Here is a 23,991-nt window from a genome sequence, read left to right on the forward strand (position 1 = left end):
TCTCATCAGTGTTGCAAGGCCACTGCAGACCTCATACTTCAAATTATGGGCAGCGACACAGATCAACATGATAGTAATGTCCCAACTGCGCAGAGTCCTCTGCAGCATGTTGACACTCATATTAAGGCGAAAAGCTGACTCACATCTGTGCTCTACCATCTCATATAGTGCTCACCTGCTGCCCATTGTGAGTCCAGAAGCCTGATCTCTGGTTGCACGTGTGTGTGTGTTTGTGTGTGCATGCAATTTCATTGATTAATATGGTCAAGACCAAAACAATCCTGCAAGTGCATTTAGAGTTGTGTTACAACAAAAGGAGACCAAAAGTCGAATTAGGGAATAGGCAGGTCCTTTATTTACTCAAGGAAAAAAAACCAAACATACAAAAGACAAATTCAACAATATTTTGTTGTTGTGTTTGGATACCGCCAAAAAGATACACAGATAATACCACAATTCAAGTGTGCATATCAGCTGTTGTCCAAATGTGGCTGTTAAACTATTGAATGTGCTCTGTTACCATCACTAGAGTGTCTCATCTGCTATCTATGTGCCCTCATCTAACAAAAATATATTTGAAATGTTTTTGTACAGGCTGCATTAAAATTACAATAATTTAATCACACCACGAGCTGATGACAATGAAGGCAATACAAATTATTGCAGTTCCTGGAACGTCAATTTAAATGAGCCATTTTCAATTAAACATGTAATTTCAGTGTGTCGCAAACCAGGAAATTGAGTTTAAATTTTCCCTTTAGTCTGTGTCAAAACTTTACAGAAATGGGGTTTAAAAACCCCCACAAACAAACAGTGGAGTGGTTCAGGATGGTACCTTTAAAAGACAGAAAAAAGACAGGCTTCATACCATTTTTTTTAAATGAATGTGAATTAGAAGCAGTCAGACAAGAGACAGGTAAGGAAAAGGCAGCTGAGAGGCAACAGTAAGCACTTTAACTCATGGTGACACAGACAGCATGATTGCTGGTATAGTTGTGTTACATATATTAAAATGCCCACGTGACTGTATTGTCTAGGAGCGGTAGAGTAAGATCCTCTCGACACAGTTCTGGCCAACCAGGCTGGCGTACTGCTGCATCTCGTCTTCATCACTGCAGCCTTTACGTTTGCGGGAGTAGACAGCATAGGGCATGAGGCCTCGTTTGTAGAGCACCAGAGCTCTGCCCAAGTCCGTCAGCACACAAGCATCTCCTGCACATAAGCAGAGGAACATTAGAGGAGCACTGAAGAGCAGACATAGCAGGCATATATGATTCTTATATTCCCTCTGAGGAAATTGACAAGAAAACATTATTTTAAGAGATTGTTTGGTTGAACAGAAAGCATTATTCCCCCATGACCTTAGCCCTGGGGTTGCAGAGTAGTGTGAGAAGGGAAATACAGTATATGGCATCTTTTAGAGGACTAACCTCCTTCTCCATAGTCAGGACCTACAGTATATTGTACTCTGCCAGCTTCCCTTACAATCATAAAAGACAGTTTTAATGCCAAAAGGGTGCGTGCTCTGCAGCTAACAGCAGTCTTCTGCAAAGTCAGATGGAAAAAGAATAAAACATATTAATGATGACCCACAGGAACCTAGGTCACGCAAAGGTCTCAAAAAGGATATTTGACTAAATAAAATGTATGTTTGGGTACACATACATCCACTGCTCCAATGCACACATAAAATAACATCTTATCTGCTCCAAAACTTCTGCTGTTTGGACAAACATTCAAGAGCCAGAAAAAAGCCAATTCATCAAGTCCCTCCAGAAGTGCTTGCACACCATTCTTTAGTAGAAGGTTAATTATATATTTTACGTTGTATATCCCATGCACTCTACAAATAATAGCTCTATCCATCACTCAGATCCTAAATCTGGCTTTACAGAAGAAGCAGATGAAAAGTCTGGAGTTGACTCGCTTGCCAAAACCCATGGCGGCGACGCATTCGCCCAACAGGAGCAAATTGGATTTTAATAGAGTTTGGCGCCTCACAATCACTGCTCAAGAACAACAACACTCATATGGCTCACAGCTGAGAAACCAGATGATTATTACAACGCAAGCGTGAAGTGAAAATGTAAAAATGTTATGAAGGTGACTCACCATTGAGATGAGTCTAACAGTCACCTTCTTTCAACAGTCCTTTCAGGTACTTGCCATGTAACTGTTGTGACAATTTAAGTATCAAAGCAATTTTTTCAAAAATATTAATAATTTTTTTCTGGATAAAGTAATGTCATGGTTGAACAGAAGACAGATCAGCTTCATATACAGTCCATCCATCCAGGAAAGCAACTTGCACAGTTCTTTACAGCTGTATGCGTTAAGAGCCGAGCATGAGCACAAAGCCCATTGGCTCCTTTGCTTTTCCACCCCTCAAAGAAATACATTTATATATTTCAACATGTCCTTTTATTTTCCAAATGCATTGTGGCTTCATGTTTAATTGATTAACTTGGTTCCCTGTTCGGTAATGCCTCAACCACTGTTTGGTGTTCAGCAGTATCAGCACTATGCCAAGCCTCAATGGGTTTTCAAAAGACACAAACGTATTACGCAACTTCCATGAGGCTATAAAAATTGCGTCTTGACTGGATGAAATTTAAAGAGATATGAACATTCCAAGCTTCATTAATGACCTTAAGGACTGCATTTGAAAACACCCAGTACATGCTTCTTATCAGGGTGACGGTCCAGTTAGACAACACTGAATTAAAGTTACACTGGTCCACACAGATGCCGTAAAGCACAGTGTAAAGATAATATGCTATAAACAGACCAAAATGGATGAACTGAATGTTGCTTTGAGACTAGTTGATTACCCTCAACACTAAGCAGACATTATCTCTCTCTCTCTTCCATCCAAACATCCGCTCAGCACATAAACAACTTTCATTTCTTCTTTCTCGGCCTTCGTGAATGCCGCCCTGCCCATCCTTTCAAGGAGCTCCAGACGCTTCCGGCCAGGCCCACCGGACGTTCAGTGACTCCATGCTCTGAGGTCACAGGTCGATTTTTACATACTCTGCTAAACACACAGGCCATCGGGTTATGACCATTTCCTATGACCCACTGTTTCAAATCCAAGCCCGGGGCATACATTTTAAAGTAAAAGGCCAAACTTGTGATGTAAGAAGTATGTTCAGAAGACCAGGGTTCAAGATCCTGTGTCACAAGGCACCCATCAAACATTGGAATAACTTAGTTTTCTGCAGATGACCATGAAAACAGTCACAATAACACAAAAGAGCAAAAGTCTGATCCTCAAGAAATAAAAACCCATCCGAAATTAATACACAACAAAGGTCCAACCAACAAAGAGTGGGACTATTTTATACACACATTTTAGATATTCTGGGTGTCGTCATGGTCCAGGCTATGGCCTGTCAAGTGTCCTCTTGTTTTTATCAAGTGTTTATCCTGCTTCTCTCTGTGACAAACTGTTAGTAATTAAAACTGTTTGAAAGACAAGAACGGGTACAAAATGTGTACACATGTTTACACACTTAAGGAAGGCCACAGTTAGGCGGCAGAGCCTCGGACATGTCACAAACAAGCATGTTAATCAGTTGGAGCCTGGTTTGGACACAGCAATGTAAACTTTAGATAAGCCGTCGTTTCACACCTCATTAGGGCAGCTTTGCAACCACCAACAGTTTCAACGCATGACCGTCATTGCAGTTCTCTTCACTCCTGACTGATGCTTGGAGTTCAGGACAGAGCACATTATGAGTTATAATGAATTTGGCAGGAATTTCTGCTGGAAACTTTAATCACTAACTGATATTAACACTAAATAATCTGAATTTGTTTTTCTAACCTTTTTAGTTTCAATTAATTAGTAAGTATAGTGCGTGGGTTCTCTCCGGGTACTCCGGCTTCCTCCCACAGTCCAAAGACATGCATGATTGGGGATTAGGCTAATTGGAAACTCTAAATTGCCCGTAGGTGTGAGTGTGAGAGAGAATGGTTGTTTGTCTATATGTGTTAGCCCTGCGATTGACTGGCGTCCAGTCCAGGGTGTACCCTGCCTCCGCCCATTGTGCTGGGATAGGCTCCAGTCACCCCGCGACCCTCAGTGGAGGAACAAGCGGTAGAAAGTGAGTGAGTGAGTGAGTGAGTAGTAAGTATAGTCATTTAACTGTCAAAGATTTCCAGCATACACAATCAACGTGATTTTGATGATTGTATATAACTGTTAAATATCGAAAATTCCTGTTATATCATGCCTGCTGTTTCCTCTTTGATACTTAGTCAAACAGCCTCTGATTGTTATTGATGGATTTCCACTGGAAAACTTTAGTACCTTATCCTCTTTGAGGATCCTTGTGACGTAAATTCAGATGTAATTCAGCAATAGATACTGTTGACTGGCCGGAAAATAACCCAAATTGTTTGATCCCACTCTCTGTCTAATGCCAAACTAATAGATGTGGTTGTGATGTCCACACGAAACAACATGTCAAACAGAAAAACTGACAAAATGCCCTTTAGAACTGTAGCATCTGGAAAAATGTACTTAAATTGCCCCATTTCTCTCCTGAGTATGGGGACATCTCCAAAACTAAAACTATCCAGGAAACAAGTGTGTTTTGAAATTCCTTAAGATGTGTGGATGTGTGATTCTTGACAGCCGCTGCACAAAATTCTACAGACCACACCTCATTGTGACATGAAATGAGGAATCAGAGTGAGGGAGCTTTTGGAGCTTTTTTGTTTGTGATGCATCTGTGTCTAACATAAAATCAAAATTAACTGTACAGCAACGGCCCTTTATCCAAGATAAATTGTGTCAGACAATGCCTGAATGAGGTGAAAATCCTTTATGCTGTATGCATGGCTGCACAAAACAAAACACAGCGTGGTTTTTGTGGGATTTTCTATTCAGGAGAGGGAAGAGAGAGTTCCAAAAAACAACCAAAAAAAATCTCTCTAACATTATTCCAAACTTTCTTTACACAACTTTTAAGCACTCAACTATTAAACTCTCCTTGGCCCCCTGTCTCACCCTGCCAGTCTAAGCAATGGGCGTCTGACAGTCTACCTTCTGACGACTTGTATTATTACTAATATTACTGTTCTTCCAAAGGCAACAAATTCCATCCATAAAGACGGCACCGGCTCTACCAGTTGGACTGCCTGAGAGAAAGGAGTTCATTTACATGCAAGTCCACAGCAAGTCCACTGTTGCACCTACACCATGAGGTCAAAAGGTTGTTGGCGACACCAACAGCTGTACGTGTGGGGAATTAATGTCCAAAAGAGACAGTAGCTGTCTTTATATTACCGTGTTTAATATGCATTTATTAAGCACCAGAAACTACTTCTAATGGGTCTAAAGTCATTTTGACAATTCTTATTCTGTGGTATTTTGCTAATCTCTACATTTTACACTTCTAGTCCAGCCCTGAAGCCAACAGTCTCCAGTGACACTACCAATGTTTATGGGGTACAATGTTTCTCCAGTGTACCCCATTAATGTAAATGTAAATGAGATTAATCGTTTACGGTAATTCCCTTTGTTTGCAACAAATCAAAATGTATTTTGGATAGACTTTATGAATTTGTCAACTGAAGTTGATAAATGCATTCACTGAAATACAGGACTTCAACTGACTCACTACTTCCACTTCCAAGTATTGTAGGTAAAATAATGTTAATAATTTATTTTGTTTGTGTTTAACTGTTGCAGAGTGTATATTCATTTAAGTGCCACTATTAATTAAATACCATCTGATTACCTCCTCAATTTCTCACTGAAAAACAATTTGAAATATGAAGGAAATCAAGACAAATGACAAGATGAAAGAGTTGGTTTGATTTGATTGATGTTGGTGTCTGCTGCTCAGATGGTCTCATTTGTTACTAGTGGTCACGTCTGACATCAGTTATAATCAGACACTGTGACAATAAAAAAAGGTCAAATTATAGTTTCATAAATGTACTATATTAAATATTTATTTTTTTTGGTTGGCTGCCACTTGTTTGAATCCTCTTTTTTGTCTTGGTTTCTGTAAGATATTTTAAAGATTTGCATAAAGTATTAATATATGTTAAAATATTCACAACAACTTCACCTTGAGGTAGCCATACCTGCATCAGGATCCTGGTTGAAACGAGCATAGCGGGCATTGTCCAGGTGTGGTGTGCATTGCTCTATTGGTACCCATACAAAGGTTTCTGGGCACAGGAGATCTGAAGGCCGGTATTGCCCCTGCAGGATTAAAAGAAAAAGTGGAGAGAGGGGGTGATACCTTATTTAGTCTAAGTATAATACTTTATGAAAACAAGAATTACATCTCAACATGTCATGTCAGGTTAGGAGGATCAGGACTGAGACTTGGATCAAACATTCAGTCCTCTTTTTATTTGAGCAATATATCTCAGGAAATGTAAATACACCAGCACTATAATGTGTGCTTGTGAAATGGGTACCAGCGTAAATTTGAGCTAACATTTTAGATGGAAAGTAAATGACACTGAACAAAAACAGCTGCAAGGTACAGGGAAAAGAAGTTAGTGTGGGATTGAATGAAGAGAGAGAGAAGGAGGGAGACCGACACAGAGAGAGAAAGAGAGAGAGGAGATGACACCATTATCAGTGACCTGTGTTCTCGATGGAAAGTAAAACAGCAAAACAGCTATGTAAACAAATTGGCGCCTGTAATACCATCTCAGCACATGCAATAATACCTCGTCTTTTAGGCATTAAACATGAGGACAAACAAATGGTTCAAGTGCTGGTTAATTCAAACTTGGACCAAGAATGGATGTTGATATGAACTCAAAGTAGAAAATACCACAGTATAAACCACAGCTATAGAAGATCTGTGTCAATGAATTATCTGTTAGTAGGCCTATGGAAAATATGCTGCTTGTTTTCACATGCAGTGTAGGTTGCCAGGAGAATGAACTAGGCTGTTCTGACAGAAATGAAAAACAGAAGAATCTTGGAAACATGATCTGTCTTCTTAGGCCAAGATTTTCTTCTTCTTCCCCACATATAAGTACGGCTAAATTTTAAACTTGAATTCTCAATGCTATGCAAAAAATGAGAGCGAAAAGCTAAGATTTAGACAGAGTCTAGGCTAAACATACTTTATGCTTATGTAAACAGATGGATGGTGGTGGAATGCTACACATGATAACTAGCACGCACCAATATGATGCTCTCCATGTCTTGACAACCTACAGCCTTCTGTGACTGTCAACACAGTTGGCGTGAGACATTCACACTCTACCTCATCTCTATCAACATCCTAGTTGGACACGCCTCGATGCACAGAAGATTCAAATACTTGCTCAGCCCAGAGACACAGCTAAAGCCATCACACTGCATGTCAACCCACACAGGCTGCAAAAAATCAAAATTTATAGCAATGCAAACCTTTGAACTGTCATTTCTGTAAATGTAATAATTAAAGTCAGATCTAGATTATAGCTGACAATCATTAATATAATATATGCTGTGGTGTGCTGTTAATTTTCATCAGGAAGACGATGAAGAGACAAATGGATTAGCATAAGATAATGTTATTAGTGGTCTAGGCAGAGGAGACAGAAACCAGGAGAAAAAAAGTTTAGTTTGCTATGACCTGTCAGCAATCTGTCATCTTTTTTCTTTATTGCCCTGAAAGTCAAAACTGAGGTCACCAGTTTTTTTCTTTAACGTTCCCAGATTTTCTTCTTCAGGTCTTTGGGTCCAAGTCCTTCCAATTCACAGCTACCTCTCCAGATTCCAGTCTTTTATACAGTTTGCATCAGCTTGCTCATATACAGTAATCCATCTCTAATCTAACTGATACATAGACCACCAGAGAGTCTTGAAAGTTAGATAACTGAGGCATAAGAGTGATGTGCAGATTGAAACAGCTAAAGTTAATAGCTGAAGTGAATTGATCTATTACTCTTGCGTATCTTGTCGAGTGAGCAGCTTTTAACTCACTAAGAGGCATAAAAGAGGCTGTGGGAGGTGGTAGGGGCTATGTGTGATTGACCAAAAAGCCCCAGAATGAGGACTTTTGAATCTGCCCAGTAACAGTTCCAGGCATGGAAAATGCTTTTGGTTTGGTCTTCCACATTTCAGTTGCTGGAATCCATGTTTTCTAGAATCTCAGGATCTATTACACACCAAATCCATCACCAGCCTGTTACCTGCCCCTTCCACCCTGCGCATGCTTGCAATAAGGGGGATTTAAAGGTGACAGTGTGGACTGACAGGGGCTACGATGCTCATTTGCATCACAGGATGATGATGTTGACGATGAAGATGATGTCTGTGTGTGTGTGTTGTTGAGCTTATTTCGTATATAAAATTATTATTACATCAAGTGGTTATTTAAAACGCTGCATCACAGTACACAACTGTCAAATAATGCACTTAACATAAGTTTTTTAAACCCTTTCTCACTTTCACTTTTTTTACAAGGAAAATGGTGACATGTTATCTGTGTCAATGGTAAGTAATTCTTTTACTTCACATACAACTGTCACCTTGTTCATCTCCAATCCCCATACTGCAGAGTTATATCAATTGCTATTAATCAGTCACATAAATCCAGGGTGTCACTGCAGCCAAGGAATCCTCAAGAAAACCTACACCACTTTTTCCCTCCGGTTTTCCCCCCCTCATTCTTCCTGCCGGACTGAGAGATTGGTATGTGCAGTATCTTTTACAGCTCTGTCTAACTAAATTGAAGTAAATTAAGTGACATACTTTATGTTTCTGAACACAGTAAAGTAGCTTTGATTAGAGGAAAAAAAAAGAGATGCAACTATTGAGGCAGTGTCTCCTGTGTCTCTTCTGTCATCAACTGTAAGTGAATTTGAATATATATATATACACTGCTCACAAAAATTAAAGGAACACTTTTTTTATTGGGCCTGGCATGAATTGAATTAAACCTGTCTGATAATTTTCTGGTTGGTTAAGCAGCTGAGGGCCTCGTTAATCAATTTCAGCTGTATTGGTGTTCATGGAATTAACAACTGGTGCACTTCAGTGGCAACAATTAGAAAACCCTCAAAACAGGACTGGTTTTACATGTGGAGGTCATTTCAAGTTTCTCCCTCTTGATCTTTGTTGGCTGGTTTTCCACTCGTGCTGATTTTGGCTTGCGTAATTATCTCTACTGGCAGTATGAGGCGATTCCTTAACCCTACAGAAGTTGCACAGGTTGTCCAACTTCTCCAGGATGGCACATCCACACGTGCTGCAGCAAGAAGGTTTAATGTGTCTCCCAGCACAATCTCCAGAACATGGAGGAGATTTCAGGAGACTGGTGGTTATTCTCGGAGAGCTGGACAGGGCCGTAGAAGGTCCTCAACCCCTCAGCAGGACCGATACCTGCTCCTTTGTGCAAGGCAGAACAGGCTGAGCACTGCTCGTGCCCTACAGAATGACCTCCAGAGGGCCACTGGTGTGAATGTCTCTACCCAAACAATCAGGAACAGACTTCATGAAGGTGGCCTGAGGGCTCGACGTCCTGTAGTGGGCCCTGTGCTCACTGCCCAGCACCGTGGAGCTCGACTGGCATTTGCTCAAGAACACCAGAATTGGCAAGTCCGCCACTGGCGCCCTGTACTTTTCACAGACGAGAGCAGGTTCACCCTGAGCACCTGTGATAGACGTGAAAGAGTCTGGAGAAGACATGACAGGTTTGGTGGTGGGTCAGTGATGGTCTGGGGAGGCATATCCATGGAGGGACGCACAGACCTCTATTGCCTAGGAAATGGTGCTCTGACTGCCATAAGGTATCGAGATGAAATCCTTGAACCCATTGTCAGACCCTACGCTGGTGCAGTAGGTCCTGGTTTCCTCCTAATGCACGACAATGCCTGGCCTCACGTGGCAAGAGTATGCAGGCAGTACCTGGAGGATGAAGGAATTGAAACAATTGAATGGCCTTCACGATCCCCTGACTTAAATAGAACATCTCTGGGACATTATGTTTCGGTCGATTAGGCGCCGCCAGGTTGCTCCTCAGACTGTACAACAGCTCAGGGATGCCCTCACACAGATCTGGGAGGAAATGCCACAAGACACCATCCGGCGTCTCATTAGGAGCATGCCGCGACGTTGTCAAGCATGCATACAAGCTCGTGGGGGCCACACAAGATACTGAAAAGCATTTTGAGTTTTGGAAAAAATGGACTAGCCTGCCACATCTTCATTTCACTCTGATTTTATGGTGTCTACACAATTGAGCCCTCTGTAGGCTGAAAACTTTTATTTCCATTAAAAGACTTGGCATCCTTTTGTTCCTAAGACACTGCCCTGTCGTTATTTGTATAGATATCCAACTTCATATTGAGATCTGATGTATCTAATGTGTTTCTTTAAAGTGCTCCTTTAATTTTTGTGAGCAGTATATGTGTGAATTAGGGGTGAAACAATTTCTTGAGTAATTGCTTACTTAAATTTAAAGCTCAAAGAATGGTATTTCACACAGACTGTTGTGGTACCATGGGCTTACATTACCCATATTGGCTCTTGTATAAAGTGACTGAACAATCCTCTTTTTGAGACCTAAAAATGGGGGAAAGTAGTCACCCGCATGCACCCACTCAACACCGCTGACGGGTCCTCCTTTTCACGCACTCAAATCTGGCCAACCTACTGTTATGTCTTTATAATTGCTCCTCAAACAAGTAAAAACTGTTTTATCCAATTATTTCAGTATTTGAAGGAATTTTCAGGATAATATCCAATTACTAAAATATTCCATAGCTGCATTCCTAATGTCAATAAATGTTTATATCATTTCATTACTACATGCAAAGCATTAATAAACCCTACATTTCCACTTTAGGGTAAAACATACTCCTGATATAGATGCACAATAACTGTGTATTGAAAACCTCACAAAAACTGTGGGGGTGGGGACTTTATGGCAGTTTTCAGAACAGTATCATTTTGTACACACCACACATGGCAAAAAGAAAGAAAAAGGGATTAAATTATCCTGAGGGGAGTTTTCCCTCATCTTGCCACATTACTGAGCCTACAAGTTGTAAACAACACAAATTCCATCGATTCCTCTTGCAATCATGCCACACTTCAGCTGGTTTTTATTTTATGTATTATTTCTGACAAAACTGACTTGGTAACATGAGGCAGAGGGGTAAGCTAGGAATGACTTTCACTACAGAGAGGTGTAAGAAACTGGATATCATTTCTCTTTTTACAGGGGTCAAATTGATGTATTTTCAGACTCAGTGGAGGAAGGACCAGGAGGTGAACTCATGGCCTAGTAAGAGGGGGATTCTACCTCCATCTACAGGACTTTCACAGCACATCTGATGCTCATTTCCTCCAGTGGTGTTCTCATTCAACTCACTCTGAATGGAGATGTCCATGGTGTATATCTGTATGTTTGTGTCTTTCTGCAGCACACCAGTCCAGCTGTGAGCAGGATGAAAAAATGAGCTTATTCTTTATGATAGTATGGACACAGATAACTGCATACCAGTGTTTTTCTGCTATACAGTTATCTCCTGGTTAACTGAACACCTACTTTAGTGTGTGATGGAGTGGTTCCAAGTGTCTGATGTAAAGTTTGTCACATTGTAGATGAGGTCATTATTGGTGGCCTAGTTCGTTTGCTGTTAACACCACCTCTCCATATTTTAGAATTGTAAGAACAGAATGAAATAACATTAAATATGTGTCAACCACTCTTGCCAAAACACAAACCTACAAATTAATCAGACAAATACATTTTTCATATATTTGTGGTCTAGCTTCTCACAATTATAATTGTGAGCCACAGAAGACAGATCGGAATTTAGAGACACAATGTGACCCAGGGCCGAACCCACCTACCCTGGGTGGGCCTGAGGCAACACTCTTCTGGCTCTGGGTCACACTGAGCTAATCTCAAGTCAAAGAGCAACAAACACAGGTTCAGATCCCCTTTCTCCAGCGTACAACTCGCAATATAAAGCCACCATTATCCGACTCAAACACATATATTTTGCCCTGACAAGGGACCTAGCTGAAGCAGGGTACTGACGGGGACACATAAACAGCGCAGCTCAAACACTTATGCAGCTAGACAAATACCAAACTATGGTCGGATGGCACAAGTGAAAGACATGTGCAAACAAGCTACAGCTTGGAATAAAAGCCTGTATGTGGCAATAAGTGTGTGTATGTTTCAAGGTATGCATGTCAGTGACCAGGTCTTAGCTCTATAGTTCAGAGAGATTAATGCTAAATGCTGCCGTTTAAATACTCGGGGCCTATTGGAGCTTTTGACTATTTTCATCACGTTACCACAGGATGGACTCAAAGAAAGCAAAAAGGCAAGAAAGTCTCCCTCTTTGGGCCCCAGGACTTTCCCTAACAGGATTCCTCCACTCAACCCGCTCTGTCCCACCACTCCTTTGCTTATGTGTCACGGCTTCACGAATGACAGGTTAATGAGGAGAAAATGTTTTTACAGGATCATGTTTCAACGAAGCGCTGAGAACTAATGGCATCACTTTTATAGGTATCAACTCACAAAGCAGGCAATGTTTATCTCTTTCTCTCCTCTGGTCATAATAGACAGATGAGCTGTTATGCCTGTCTGAAAACCCCACATTTAGCTACAAAGCCAACCAGAGGCCCTGCACCCAAAGACTGAATAGAGACTGAGCTCCACTTATGAGGTGAGGTCTGTCTGAGCAGCAGCGATTATCAAAGAATTCAATATGTTTCCAGGCAAAAAATGACTTTAGAACTTTAGAGTTACAATTTGAAAATAATCCAGAAGACTTTTGATCTGCTCTGCATGACAGTTCTCTAAACTGTTGTTTTCACCACTGTGACCTTCACGCCATCTCTGACCTCCAAAATTCTACCTTTAGTACACACAGCAAGACGGAACTGGTTGACTTGACCTCTTAAATTGCTGCTCCTTAAGACTCTCACCCTGTCAGCACTCCACCTAGGGGGTGCCAAGCAGTGGCTACCCTCAGAGTGGGCTTCACCTAGTGATGATTTGTTAAAAATGAGCATGCTAAGACACAAACAGGGGGGAGTAAAAAACAAAAATATATGATAAAGAATAACAGAAAAATCATCAAAATCTTAAAACAAATGTTTCTGCTGAGAGGTGCACTGTTGGTGGTCCCATGGAGAGCTAAACCAAACAAAATGGTTTCTGTCAAAAAGCCTCCAATTTAAAATGAGGGAGAGCTGAAATGCAACAAAAGTGGTATGTGTTGGCTTATAAACTTCACAGAGACAGTAAAAATGGGCTGACTGGGTCTGATGACACTTTAGTGGGCATAATACACAGAATACTATAAAAATAATTGAAAACACCTAAAATATTCATTTTATGTATTTTCAACAATTTTATTTGTCCATACATTAAAAAACATCCATTTGGTTTTTAGTAAGAAAAAAACCCCCAAGAAATACATTTCTGACAGTAAACAGGTGGCAAAATGTAATTAATTCAAGACGGATTTCATCACAGTAACTCAATAACACCTACATTTCAGATAACATGACTCAAAGATGACTAGATGTATAACTACTGAAACAGAATCATTGCTACTGCAGCTATAAAGTACCCACTGCTCCCATCTGTCATCCCAAATCTCATGGTGGCTGATTTCTTTAAACAGTTCCAGATAGAAAAATGGAAATGGAAAAGAAGGCAGAAAGTAAGATATGGCTGTACACTGTCTGGACCTGCAAACAAAATACAGTCATACCTTACGCTGTCTAAATCTGTCATACGGCTGCAATTCTAATTCCAAAAGCATGAATTAAAAAAATCACAAGGGAAGGTATGCTGTCATGAAAAAATCTGATTAAAAGAAATCCACTGGATACTATGGTAGCATGGTAGTCCAAAATATGGGCTACACACTTTAGGAATACACACCTTAAGATGCCTCTGATTTACTGACTGTCGTTCTAAATCTGTTCAAACATGAGACCCAGAATTTGAGGTCACACACAGGCACAGCAAATCTAAATAAGCCCCTATAGTCAAAACAATATGCATGTAAAGTCTTGATGGACATGCCTCTGAGCACTTTAACATGTTATAACCTGCAGAAAGCAGACATAAAGTTCGGGCTTCTTTAAGTTGCTATTGATGACACTGCGGCAATTAGAAAGACAAGCATTGCTTTCGTGGGTCTCTCTTCTGTAAATTCTCCATTGTAAACAGGTGTGTGTTTGATTGTCTTGAGAAAACGAGGCCAAATGTACATGCCTGAGCTGGGAGGCATCTTAGCATGTCTAATTGATGTCATGAGCACTAAACCTTCAGGAGGTTACAAAATGGCCCTCAGACACAGAGTGGAGGCCATAAGGAGCAACTGAGTGAAAATGAAGCTACCGTAAATTCCAGACTACAAACCGCTACTTTTTTTCTACACTTTAAAGACTGTGGCTTATTCTACGGTGCAGCTTATTTATGGGTTTTTTCGTGGCGCACTATCACAATTAGCGTGAATCAGTCATTTTTACTAACCCTCATCAACATGGAAAACACTAGAAGAAAAGCATATTATGCGACTTTTAAGTTAAAAGCGATCACCCTGGCGGTTGAAGAAGGAAATCGAGCTGCCACACGTAATCTTGGCATACATTACGGTAATCAATGGTGAGAAGGTGGAGACGCCAGCATGAAGAACTGATCCAAAGCAAAAAGACGACAAAAGCTTTTAGACGTAAGCATAGCAGGTGGCTCGAGCTTGAAAACCTTCTGGAAGACTGGGTCAACACACAGAGAGCGGTGTTTCCGCGGCCGTGGTGTTCCCGCTGTACAAATCAGACGGAAGCCAAAAGCAATTGTCACCAAGATGAAAATAGAAGATTTTAGAGGTGGGCCATCGGGGTTTTTTTAGATTGTTCATTGTTTGAGTAAAAAAGCATAAACAATGTAATTTGTGTGTAGCTGATACAAACGTATATTTCAAGGTAGCTGCATTACAGACACCGTTAGGAAAAAAAACATTTACCGGTGCAATTTATTTATGTTGCTAAGCGGATTAAATTTATAGTTAAAAAATCCTGACGTGATAAAAATTGGATTTAAGGTCTCTGTATAAACATACAAGTGAAAAGAGTGGCTGTTGTTTCTTACCTGTCTGTTTGTCACTTGTCAGTGACTTGTTTCTTACGGTAATAAAAACATATACCGGTACTTAATGTTTTCGATCTAATTTTTAATATTACTACGTGGGATACCTGCGGCTTAAAATCCGGTGCGGCTTGTATAAGTACAAAATTGATTTGTGACAGTGTTTGTTGTCTGTGACTAAGAAGATGTGTGGATGGAAAGAAGAGGGAAGCAGCTGCTGCAATGCAACTATTTAACCATCAGTGGGAAATGAATAATCCTTTTCATTTTGCTTCCTTTTCTCATTTGGCACTCATTCTGTCACTTCTTTTTACCTCATCAGCCTCTTTCTCCACCTTACTCCCTCTTTCTTCCTCTATGGACAATTTAATGATCTCTTAGTCTCAGAGTAAGACATTCTTTCAAAGTGAACATTAATAACAAGAGTAACCCCTTCATGCAGCTCTCTCCCTCCCTCCACAACTTGGTCCAACTGGGCCTTCTGTCTGTGTGTAATGTACAGTATATGGGGTTTGAAAACTGCTTGATTGGTTAAGACCAGACACTGCACACTGGTCAAGTAACTTGGTCAGCAATTCATTTTTTATCATCGAAGTCCACTTATCCAAAGCTTTAAAAAAGAAAAAATGGAAGTGTCCATACTGTATGTATGCAAGAAAATGGAAAAATGCTACAATATAAAGTAAAAGTTTTAAAAAAGCCATCAAATAAAATGGAAAAATAGAATGGAATTCTTTAGCACATTAGCAGAATGCTGAAAGATTTTTATCACAAACTGGTGTGATGGGGGATAATTTGCCTTGTTTGGAGGCAATGTCCAAGGGCTTTTGTCTCATTTAGCCTCAAACTGCTTCATCTTCTGCTCTCTTCAGCTTCATATCAGTGGTTGGGCTGGACCAAAGGGCCAAGTTTTGGAGCTAAGAGCAAGATGTCATGTGTAACTCTGAACCCATCCATCCATCCATTCTCTACCGCTTATCCGGGGTCGGGTCGCGGGGGCAGCAGCCTAAGGAGAGAAGCCCAGACTTCCCTCTCCCCAGCTACCTCCTCCAGCTCATCCGGAGGGATCCCCAGGCGTTCCCAGGCCAGCCGAGAGACATAGTCTCTCCAACGTGTCCTGGGTCTCCCCGGGGGTCTCCTACCGGAGGGACATGCCCTGAACACCTCACCAGGGAGGCGTCCAGGGGGCATCCTGACTAGATGCCCAAGCCACCCCATCTGGCTCCTCTCAACGCGGAGGAGCAGCGACTCTACTCCGAGCTCCTCCCGGATGGCAGAGCTTCTCACCCTATCTCTAAGGGAGAGCCCAGCCACCCTACGGAGGAAGCTCATTTCAGCCGCTTGTACCCGTGATCTTGTTCTTTCGGTCATTACCCAAAGCTCATGACCATAGGTGAGGGTAGGAACGAAGATCGACCGGTAAATCGAGAGCTTCGCCTTTCGGCTCAGCTCTCTCTTCACCACAACGGACCGGTGCAGAGTCCGCATTACTGTGGACGCCGCACTGATCCGCCTGTCGATCTCCCGCTCCATTCTTCCCTCACTCGTGAACAAGACCCCGAGGTACTTAAACTCCTCCACTTGGGGCAGGATCTCCTCCTTTACCCGGAGAAGGCACTCCACCTTTTTCCGGTCGAGAACCATGGCCTCGGATTTGGAGGTGCTGATTCTCATCCCAGCTGCTTCACATGCGGCGGCGAACCGATCCAGTGATAGTTGGAGGTCACGGGCCGATGAAGCCAACAGGACCACATCATCCGCAAAAAGCAGAGACGCGATCCTGAGGTCACCAAACCGGATCCCGTCAACACCATGACTGCACCTAGAAATTCTGTCCATAAAAATTATGAACAGAATCGGTGACAAAGGGCAGCCCTGGCGGAGGCCAACCCTCACCGGAAACGAGTTCGACTTACTGCCAGCAATTCGGACCAAACTCTGGCACCGATCGTACAGGGAGCGGACAGCCCGTATCAGCGGGCCCGACACCCCATACTCTCGGAGGACCCCCCACAGGACCCCCCGAGGGACACGGTCGAATGCCTTCTCCAAGTCCACAAAACACATGTGGACTGGTTGGGCAAACTCCCATGCACCCTCGAAGACCCTGCGGAGGGTGTAGAGCTGGTCCACTGTTCCACGCCCAAGGCGAAAACCACATTGCTCCTCCTGAATCCGAGGTTCGACTATCCGGCGGACCCTCCTCTCCAGTACCCCTGAATAGACCTTACCAGGGAGGCTGAGGAGTGTGATCCCCCTATAGTTGGAACACACCCTCTGGTCCCCCTTCTTAAAAAGAGGGACTACCACCCCGGTCTGCCAATCCAGCGGCACTGCCCCCGATGTCCACGCGATGTTGCAGAGTCGAGTCAACCACGACAGCCCTACAACATCCAGAGCCTTAAGGGACTCTGGGCGGATCTCATCCACCCCCGGGGCCTTGCCACCGAGGAGTTTTTTAACTACCTCGGCAACTTCAGCCCTGGAGATACGAGAGCCCATCTCCAGGTCCCCAGGCCCTACTTCCTCACTGGAAGGCGTGTTGGTGGGATTGAGGAGGTCCTCGAAGTATTCCTTCCACCGATCCACAACATCCCGAGTTGAGGTCAGCAGCACACCATCACCACTATACACAGTGTTGACAGTGCACTGCTTCCCCCTCCTCAGACGCCGGATGGTGGTCCAGAACCTTTTCGAGGCCGTCCGAAAGTCGTTCTCCATGGCCTCACCGAACTCTTCCCATGCCCGAGTCTTTGCCTCGGCAACCGCCGTAGCTGCACTCCGCTTGGCACGCCGGTACCCATCTGCTGCCTCAGGAGTCCCACAGGCCAGTAAGGCCCGATAGCGCCTCCTTCTTCAGCTTGACGGCATCCCTCACCGCTGGTGTCCACCAGCGGGTTCGGGCATTGCCGCCATGACAGGCACCAACCACCTTGCGGCCACAGCACCGGTCAGCTGCCTCAACAATGGAGGCACGGAACACGGTCCACTCGGACTCAATGTCCCCCGCCTCCCCCGGGACATGGTCAAAGCTCTCCCGGAGGCGTGAGTTGAAGCTCCTTCTGACAGGGGACTCTGCCAGGCGTTCCCAGCAGACCCTCACAACACGTTTGGGCCTGCCAGGTCTGTCCGGCATCCTTCCCCACCATCGGAGCCAACTCACCACCAGGTGGTGATCAGTTGACAGCTCCGCCCCTCTCTTCACCCGAGTGTCCAGAACATGCGGCCGCAAATCCGATGACACAACCACAAAGTCGATCATCGATCTGCGGCCTAAGGCGTCCTGGTGCCAAGTGCACATGTGGACGCCTTTATGTCTGAACAAGGTGTTCGTTATGGACAATCTGAGACGAGCACAGAAGTCCAATAACAAAACACCACTCGGGTTCAGATCAGGGGGGCCGTTCTTCCCAATCACACCTCTCCAGGTCACACTGTCATTGCCAACGTGAGCATTGAAGTCACCCAGGAGGACGAGGGAGCCCCCAGAAGGGGCACTCTCCAGCACTCCCTCTAAGGACTCCAAAAAGGGTGGATACGCTGAACTGCTGTTTGGACCATAGGCACAAACAATAGTCAGGATCCGTCCCCCCACCCGAAGGCGAAGGGAGGCTACCCTCTCATCCACCGGGGTAAACTCCAATACACAGGCACTGAGCTGGGGAGCAACCAGAATTGCCACCCCTGCTCGTCGCCTCTCACCATCGGCAACTCCAGAGTGGTAGAGAGTCCAACCCCTCTCAAGAAGACTGGTTCCAGAGCCCTTGCCGTGCGTCGAGGTGAGGCCAACTATATCTAGTCGGAACTTCTCAACCTCGCGCACCAACTCAGGCTCCTTTCCCACCAGAGAGGTGACATTCCATGTCCCTAGAGCCAGTTTGTGCAGCCGGGAATCAGACCGCCAAGGTCCCTGCCTCCGGCTGCTACCCAAAACACAATGCACCCAACCCCCTTGGCCCCTCCTGCAGGTGGTGAGCCCACGGGAAGGGGGTCCCATGTTGCCTCTTCGGGCTGCGCCCGGCCGGACTCCATGGGCAGAGGTCCGGCCACCAGGCGCTCGCCAACGTGCCCCACCCCCAGGCCTGGCTCCAGGAGGGGGCCCCGGTGACCCGCATCCGGGCAAGGGAAACTTGGCACCAATGTTGTTCAGCATCATTAGGGGGTCCTGGGCTACGCTTTGTCTGGTCCCTCACCTAACTCTGAACCCACCAGCCAAACCAGTGTGACATTTTGTCTCAGCTGTGAGAACAAAGCAGACCCGGACACTAGCCAGACTGTTCTTGGCTGAAAGAACACAAACCTTAAGGAATTGCACACATAAAAACAGTAAATATGCCAAACAGAAATATCAGTACAAACATCATTGAGAAATGCTAATTTTGAGGATTTTATGAATTAGAGGGTTAACTGGTAAGTATGGGCAGGAATCAATTTTCCCTTAAAGGAAATTATTAATTATTCCACAGACCAAAGGGACAACATAAAATGAAGTTTGTTTTTTCTTTAATAATCCTCACTTTATCAAATATTCTCAAACAGGTCGTACATCAGATGTTTCAAATCTTTCTCTCAGCACGATGAGTGAACCTATTAAATGTTTTGGTTTCTCAAAGAGGAAAAAAGGAATGGTGGATTTATCAGATTCCAATCTCAGCATCTTAAACAACCCCACAGTACGTCAGTGAATTAATCAAACACTTCAGCTCCGTTTCAAATCAGACAATAAAGCAAGACTATGCATGTGTTTAGAATGTTTGGGTATGAGTATCTCTGAGTGAGAGACTAGTGTCAGACTATAAAGGTGGGAACTGGGCAACCTTCTCACCCTTGTTCTGTGTAGTTGCACCCCAGGGGTAAAATAGGAAGAAGTGGAGAGGTTGCGAACAAGATGCTGCGATGGCAAACACACAAGAGCAGATATGAGGGGATGGGGCAAATACCTCTGTGGGGGGGGGGGGGGAGGCTGATACTGTGGTAACAACATTCTGAGACAAACAGTTCAGGATTGCTCAGAATTCACCACACATACACACTGAAACAGTGCAAACACATCTACAGACTTACCAACTGTGAAAAGGACATTGTGAAAAAAGACTTTAATAGAAGAAAAGAAAACCAACGGAGAAGTGCGAGTTCTGGGAAGATAAATACAATGAGCCATAGGCAAAATAGAAATGGGTGGAAATTGTTGCCGGAAAATTCAGGTGAAGGAAAAATCATTCCACATTCAAATCATGACACAATAATCAAATGGAGAGCATCATATAAAATGGAAAAATGACACCTGGTTTGTGCAAATACTACATACCTTATAGCGCATTTTGGGACAAGAATGAATGTAAAAGCCCAAGTAGTAGTAGGACAGCTTGGAGGACTGTATCTGCAGCTGCCTGGTGAATGCGATTTCCCTGTAGTAAGAATAACAGACACATGTATAAAAGACTGAGGCTGCACACTTTAAAATCATACATTTAGTTTTGCCAAATCACTCGGGTTGCAGTGTGCTGGATGTTTTTAAATGAGATGGTAAAAATTCATATCTGCACAGTGTTGTAGCCATCAATTATATCAATCCATCCTCTACCGCTTATCCGGGGTCGGGTCGCGGGGGCAGCAGCCTAAGAAGAGAAGCCCAGACTTCCCTCTCCCCAGCTACTTCTTCCAGCTCATCCGGAGGGATCCCCAGGCGTTCCCAGACCAGTTGAGAGACATAGTCTCTCCAACGGGTCCTGGGTCTTCCCGGGGGTCTCCTACCGGAGGGACATGCCCTGAACACCTCACCAGGGAGGCGTCCAGGGGGCATCCTAACTAGATGCCCAAGCCACCTCATCTGGCTCCTCTCAACGCGAAGGGGCAGCGGCTCTACTCCGAGCTCCTCCCGGATGACAGAGCTTCTCACCCTATCTCTAAGGGAGAGTCGAGCCACCCTAGGGAGGAAGCTCATTTCGGCCGCTTGTACCCGTGATCTTGTTCTTTCGGTCATTACCCAAAGCTCATGACCATAGGTGAGAGTAGGAACGAAGATCGACCGGTAAATCTTCACCACTACGGACCGGTGCAGAGTCCGCATTACTGTGGACGCCGCACCGATCCGCCTGTCAATCTCCTGCTCCATTCTTCCCTCACTCGTGAACAAGACCCCGAGGTACTTGAACTCCTCCACTTGGGGCAGGATCTCCTCCTTGGCCCGGAGAAGGCACTCCACCTTTTTCCGGTTGAAAACCATGGCCTCGGATTTGGAGGTGCTGATTTTCATCCCAGCTGCTTCACATGCGGTGGCGAACCAATCCAGTGATAGTTGTAGGTCACGGGCCGATGACGCCAACAGGACCACATCATCTGCAAAAAGCAGAGACACGATCCTGAGGTCACCAAACCGGACCGCCTCAACACCATAACTGCACCTAGAAATTCTGTCCATAAAAATTATGAACAGAATCGGTGACAAAGGGCAGCCCTTGCAGAAACCAACCTTCACCGGAAACGAGTTCGACTTACTGCCAGCAATGCGGACCAAACTCTGACACCGATCGTACAGGGAGCGGATGGCCCGTATCAGCGGGCCCGACACACCATACTCTTGGAGGACCCCCCACAGGACCCCCCGAGGGACACGGTCGAATGCCTTCTCCAAGTCCACAAAACACATGTGGACTGGTTGGGCAAACTCACATAAACCCTCGAAGACCCTGCTGAGGGTGAAGAGCTGGTCCCCTGTTCCACGCCCAGGACGAAACCCACATTGCTCCTCCTGAATCCGAGGTTCGACTATCCGGCAGACCCTCCTCTCCAGTACCCCTGAATAGACCTTACCAGGGAGGCTGAGGAGTGTGATCCCCCTATAGTTGGAAAAGAGGGACTACCACCCCGGTCTGCCAATCCAGCGGCACTGCCCCCGATGTCCACGCGATGTTGCAGAGTTGAGTCAACCACGACAGCCCTACAACATCAAGAGCCTTAAGGAACTCTGGGCGGATCTCATCCACCCCCGGGGCCTTGCCACCGAGGAGTTTTTTTTACTACCTCGGCAACTTCAGCCCCGGAGATATGAGGGCCTATCCCCAGGTCCCTAGGCCCTGCTTCCTGGAAGGCGCATTGGTGGGATTGAGGAGGTCCTCGAAGTATTCCTTCCACCGATCCACAACATCCTGAGTTGAGGTCAGCAGCACACCATCACCACTATACACAGCATGACAGTGCACTGCTTCTTCTTCCTCAGACGCCTGATGGTGGTCCAGAACCTTTTCGAGGCCGTCTGAAAGTCGTTCTCCATGGCCTCACCGAACTCTTCCCATGCCCCGGTCTTTGCCTCGGCAACAGCCATAGCTGCACTCTGCTTGGCCTGCCGGTACCTATCTTCTGCCTCAGGAGTCCCACAGGCCAGTAAGGCCCGATACGACTCCTTCTTCAGCTTGACGGCATCCCTCACTGCTGGTGTCCACCAGCGGGTTCGGGCATTGCCGCCACGACAGGCACCAACCACCTTGCGGCCACAGCACCGGTCAGCCGCCTCAACAATGGAGGTACGGAACATGGTCCACTTGGACTCAATGTCCCCCGCCTCCCCCGGGACATGGTCAAAGCTCTCCCGGAGGTGTGAGTTGAAGGTCCTTCTGATAGGAGACTCTGCCAGGCGTTCCCAGTCTATCCGGCATCTTTCCCCACCATTGGAGCCAACACACCACCAGGTGGTTGACAGTTGACAGCTCCGCCCCTCTCTTCACCCGAGTGTCCAGAACATGCGGCCGCAAATCCGATGACACAACCACACAGTCGATCATCAATCTGCGGCCTAAGGGGTCCTGGTGACAAGAGCACATGTGGACGCCTTTATGCCTGAACAAGGTGTTTGTTATGGACAATCTGAGGCGAGCACAGAAGTTCAATAACAAAACACCACACGGGTTCAGATCAGGGGGGCCGTTCTTCCCAATCACACCTCTCCAGGTCAAACTGTCATTGCCAACGTGAGCATTGAAGTCACCCAGGAGGACGAGGGAGCCCCCAGAATGAGCTCTCTCCAGCACTCCCTCTAAGGACTCCAAAAAGGGTGGATTCGCTGAACTGCTGTTTGGGCCATAGGCCCAAAAAACAGTCAGGATCCGTCCCCCCACCTGAAGGCGAAGGGAGGCTACCCTCTCATTCACCGGGGTAAACTCCAATATACAGGCACTGAGCTGGGGAGCAACGAGAATTGCCACCCCTGCCCATCGCCTCTCACCATTGGCAACTCCAGAGTGGTAGAGAGTCCAACCCCTCTCGAGAAGACTGGTTCCAGAGCCATTGCTGTGTGTTGAGGTGAGGCCAACTATATCTAGTCGCAACTTCTCAACCTCGCGCACCAACTCAGGCTCCTTTCCCACCAGAGAGGTGACATTCCATGTCCCTAGAGCCAGTTTATGCAGCCGGGGATCAGACCGCCAAGGTCCCTGCCTTCGGCCGCTCCTCAAAACACAATGCACCCGACCCCCTTGGCCCCTCCTGCAGGTGGTGAGCCCACGGGAAGTGGGTCCCATGTTGCCTCTTCGGGCTGTGCCCGGCCTGACTCCATGGGCAGAGGTCCGGCCACCAGGCCATCACCACCAGGCCATCAATTATATGCATCACAATTTATTGTTTTTGGCAGATGGTTCCAAGAAATTTCCAAATTTTTGGTTAAGATACAAATTTATACATGGATTAAAAGTGAGCTAAACAAATGACTCACCAGAGTAAAAGTGGTTTTGAGCCAGAATAATGTGGAATATATGAGTATTAAAAAATCCGGATAATTGTGTACTCCAACTAAAAGATGAGATTCTTTTCCTCATAGGTTAGCATACCAGCATATAAATGAAGACATTACCTAAATTGGGCAGCTATGAATGACACAATGCCATAGCTGAGGAAG

General features: G+C 44.9%; 1 protein-coding gene across 12 annotated transcripts in view; it reads right to left on the reverse strand.

Annotated features, from left to right (window-relative positions):
• Window positions 1-332: 332 nt before the first annotated feature.
• The window catches only part of LOC101073436 (arginyl-tRNA--protein transferase 1), a 56,926-nt gene continuing 33,267 nt past the window's right edge, over window positions 333-23,991 (reverse strand). For 6 of the 12 annotated variants that reach the window (XM_011602884.2, XM_011602883.2, XM_011602880.2 and 3 more), the window contains 3 exons: window positions 20,410-20,509; window positions 6,103-6,223; window positions 333-1,212 (listed from right to left, as the gene is read on the reverse strand). In XM_011602884.2, coding sequence (XP_011601186.1) covers window positions 1,034-1,212; window positions 6,103-6,223; window positions 20,410-20,509 — 400 coding nt within the window. In that variant the 3' untranslated portion in view covers window positions 333-1,033. Of the gene's footprint in view, window positions 1,213-4,023; window positions 6,021-6,086; window positions 6,224-9,737; window positions 9,881-20,409; window positions 20,510-23,991 lie in introns of those variants that run through there. The other 6 variants (XM_029835594.1, XM_029835595.1, XR_003888318.1 and 3 more) reach the window with 6 other exon arrangements.

Source organism: Takifugu rubripes, chromosome 4, assembly GCF_901000725.2.
Source record: "Takifugu rubripes chromosome 4, fTakRub1.2, whole genome shotgun sequence".
NCBI lineage: Eukaryota > Metazoa > Chordata > Actinopteri > Tetraodontiformes > Tetraodontidae > Takifugu > Takifugu rubripes.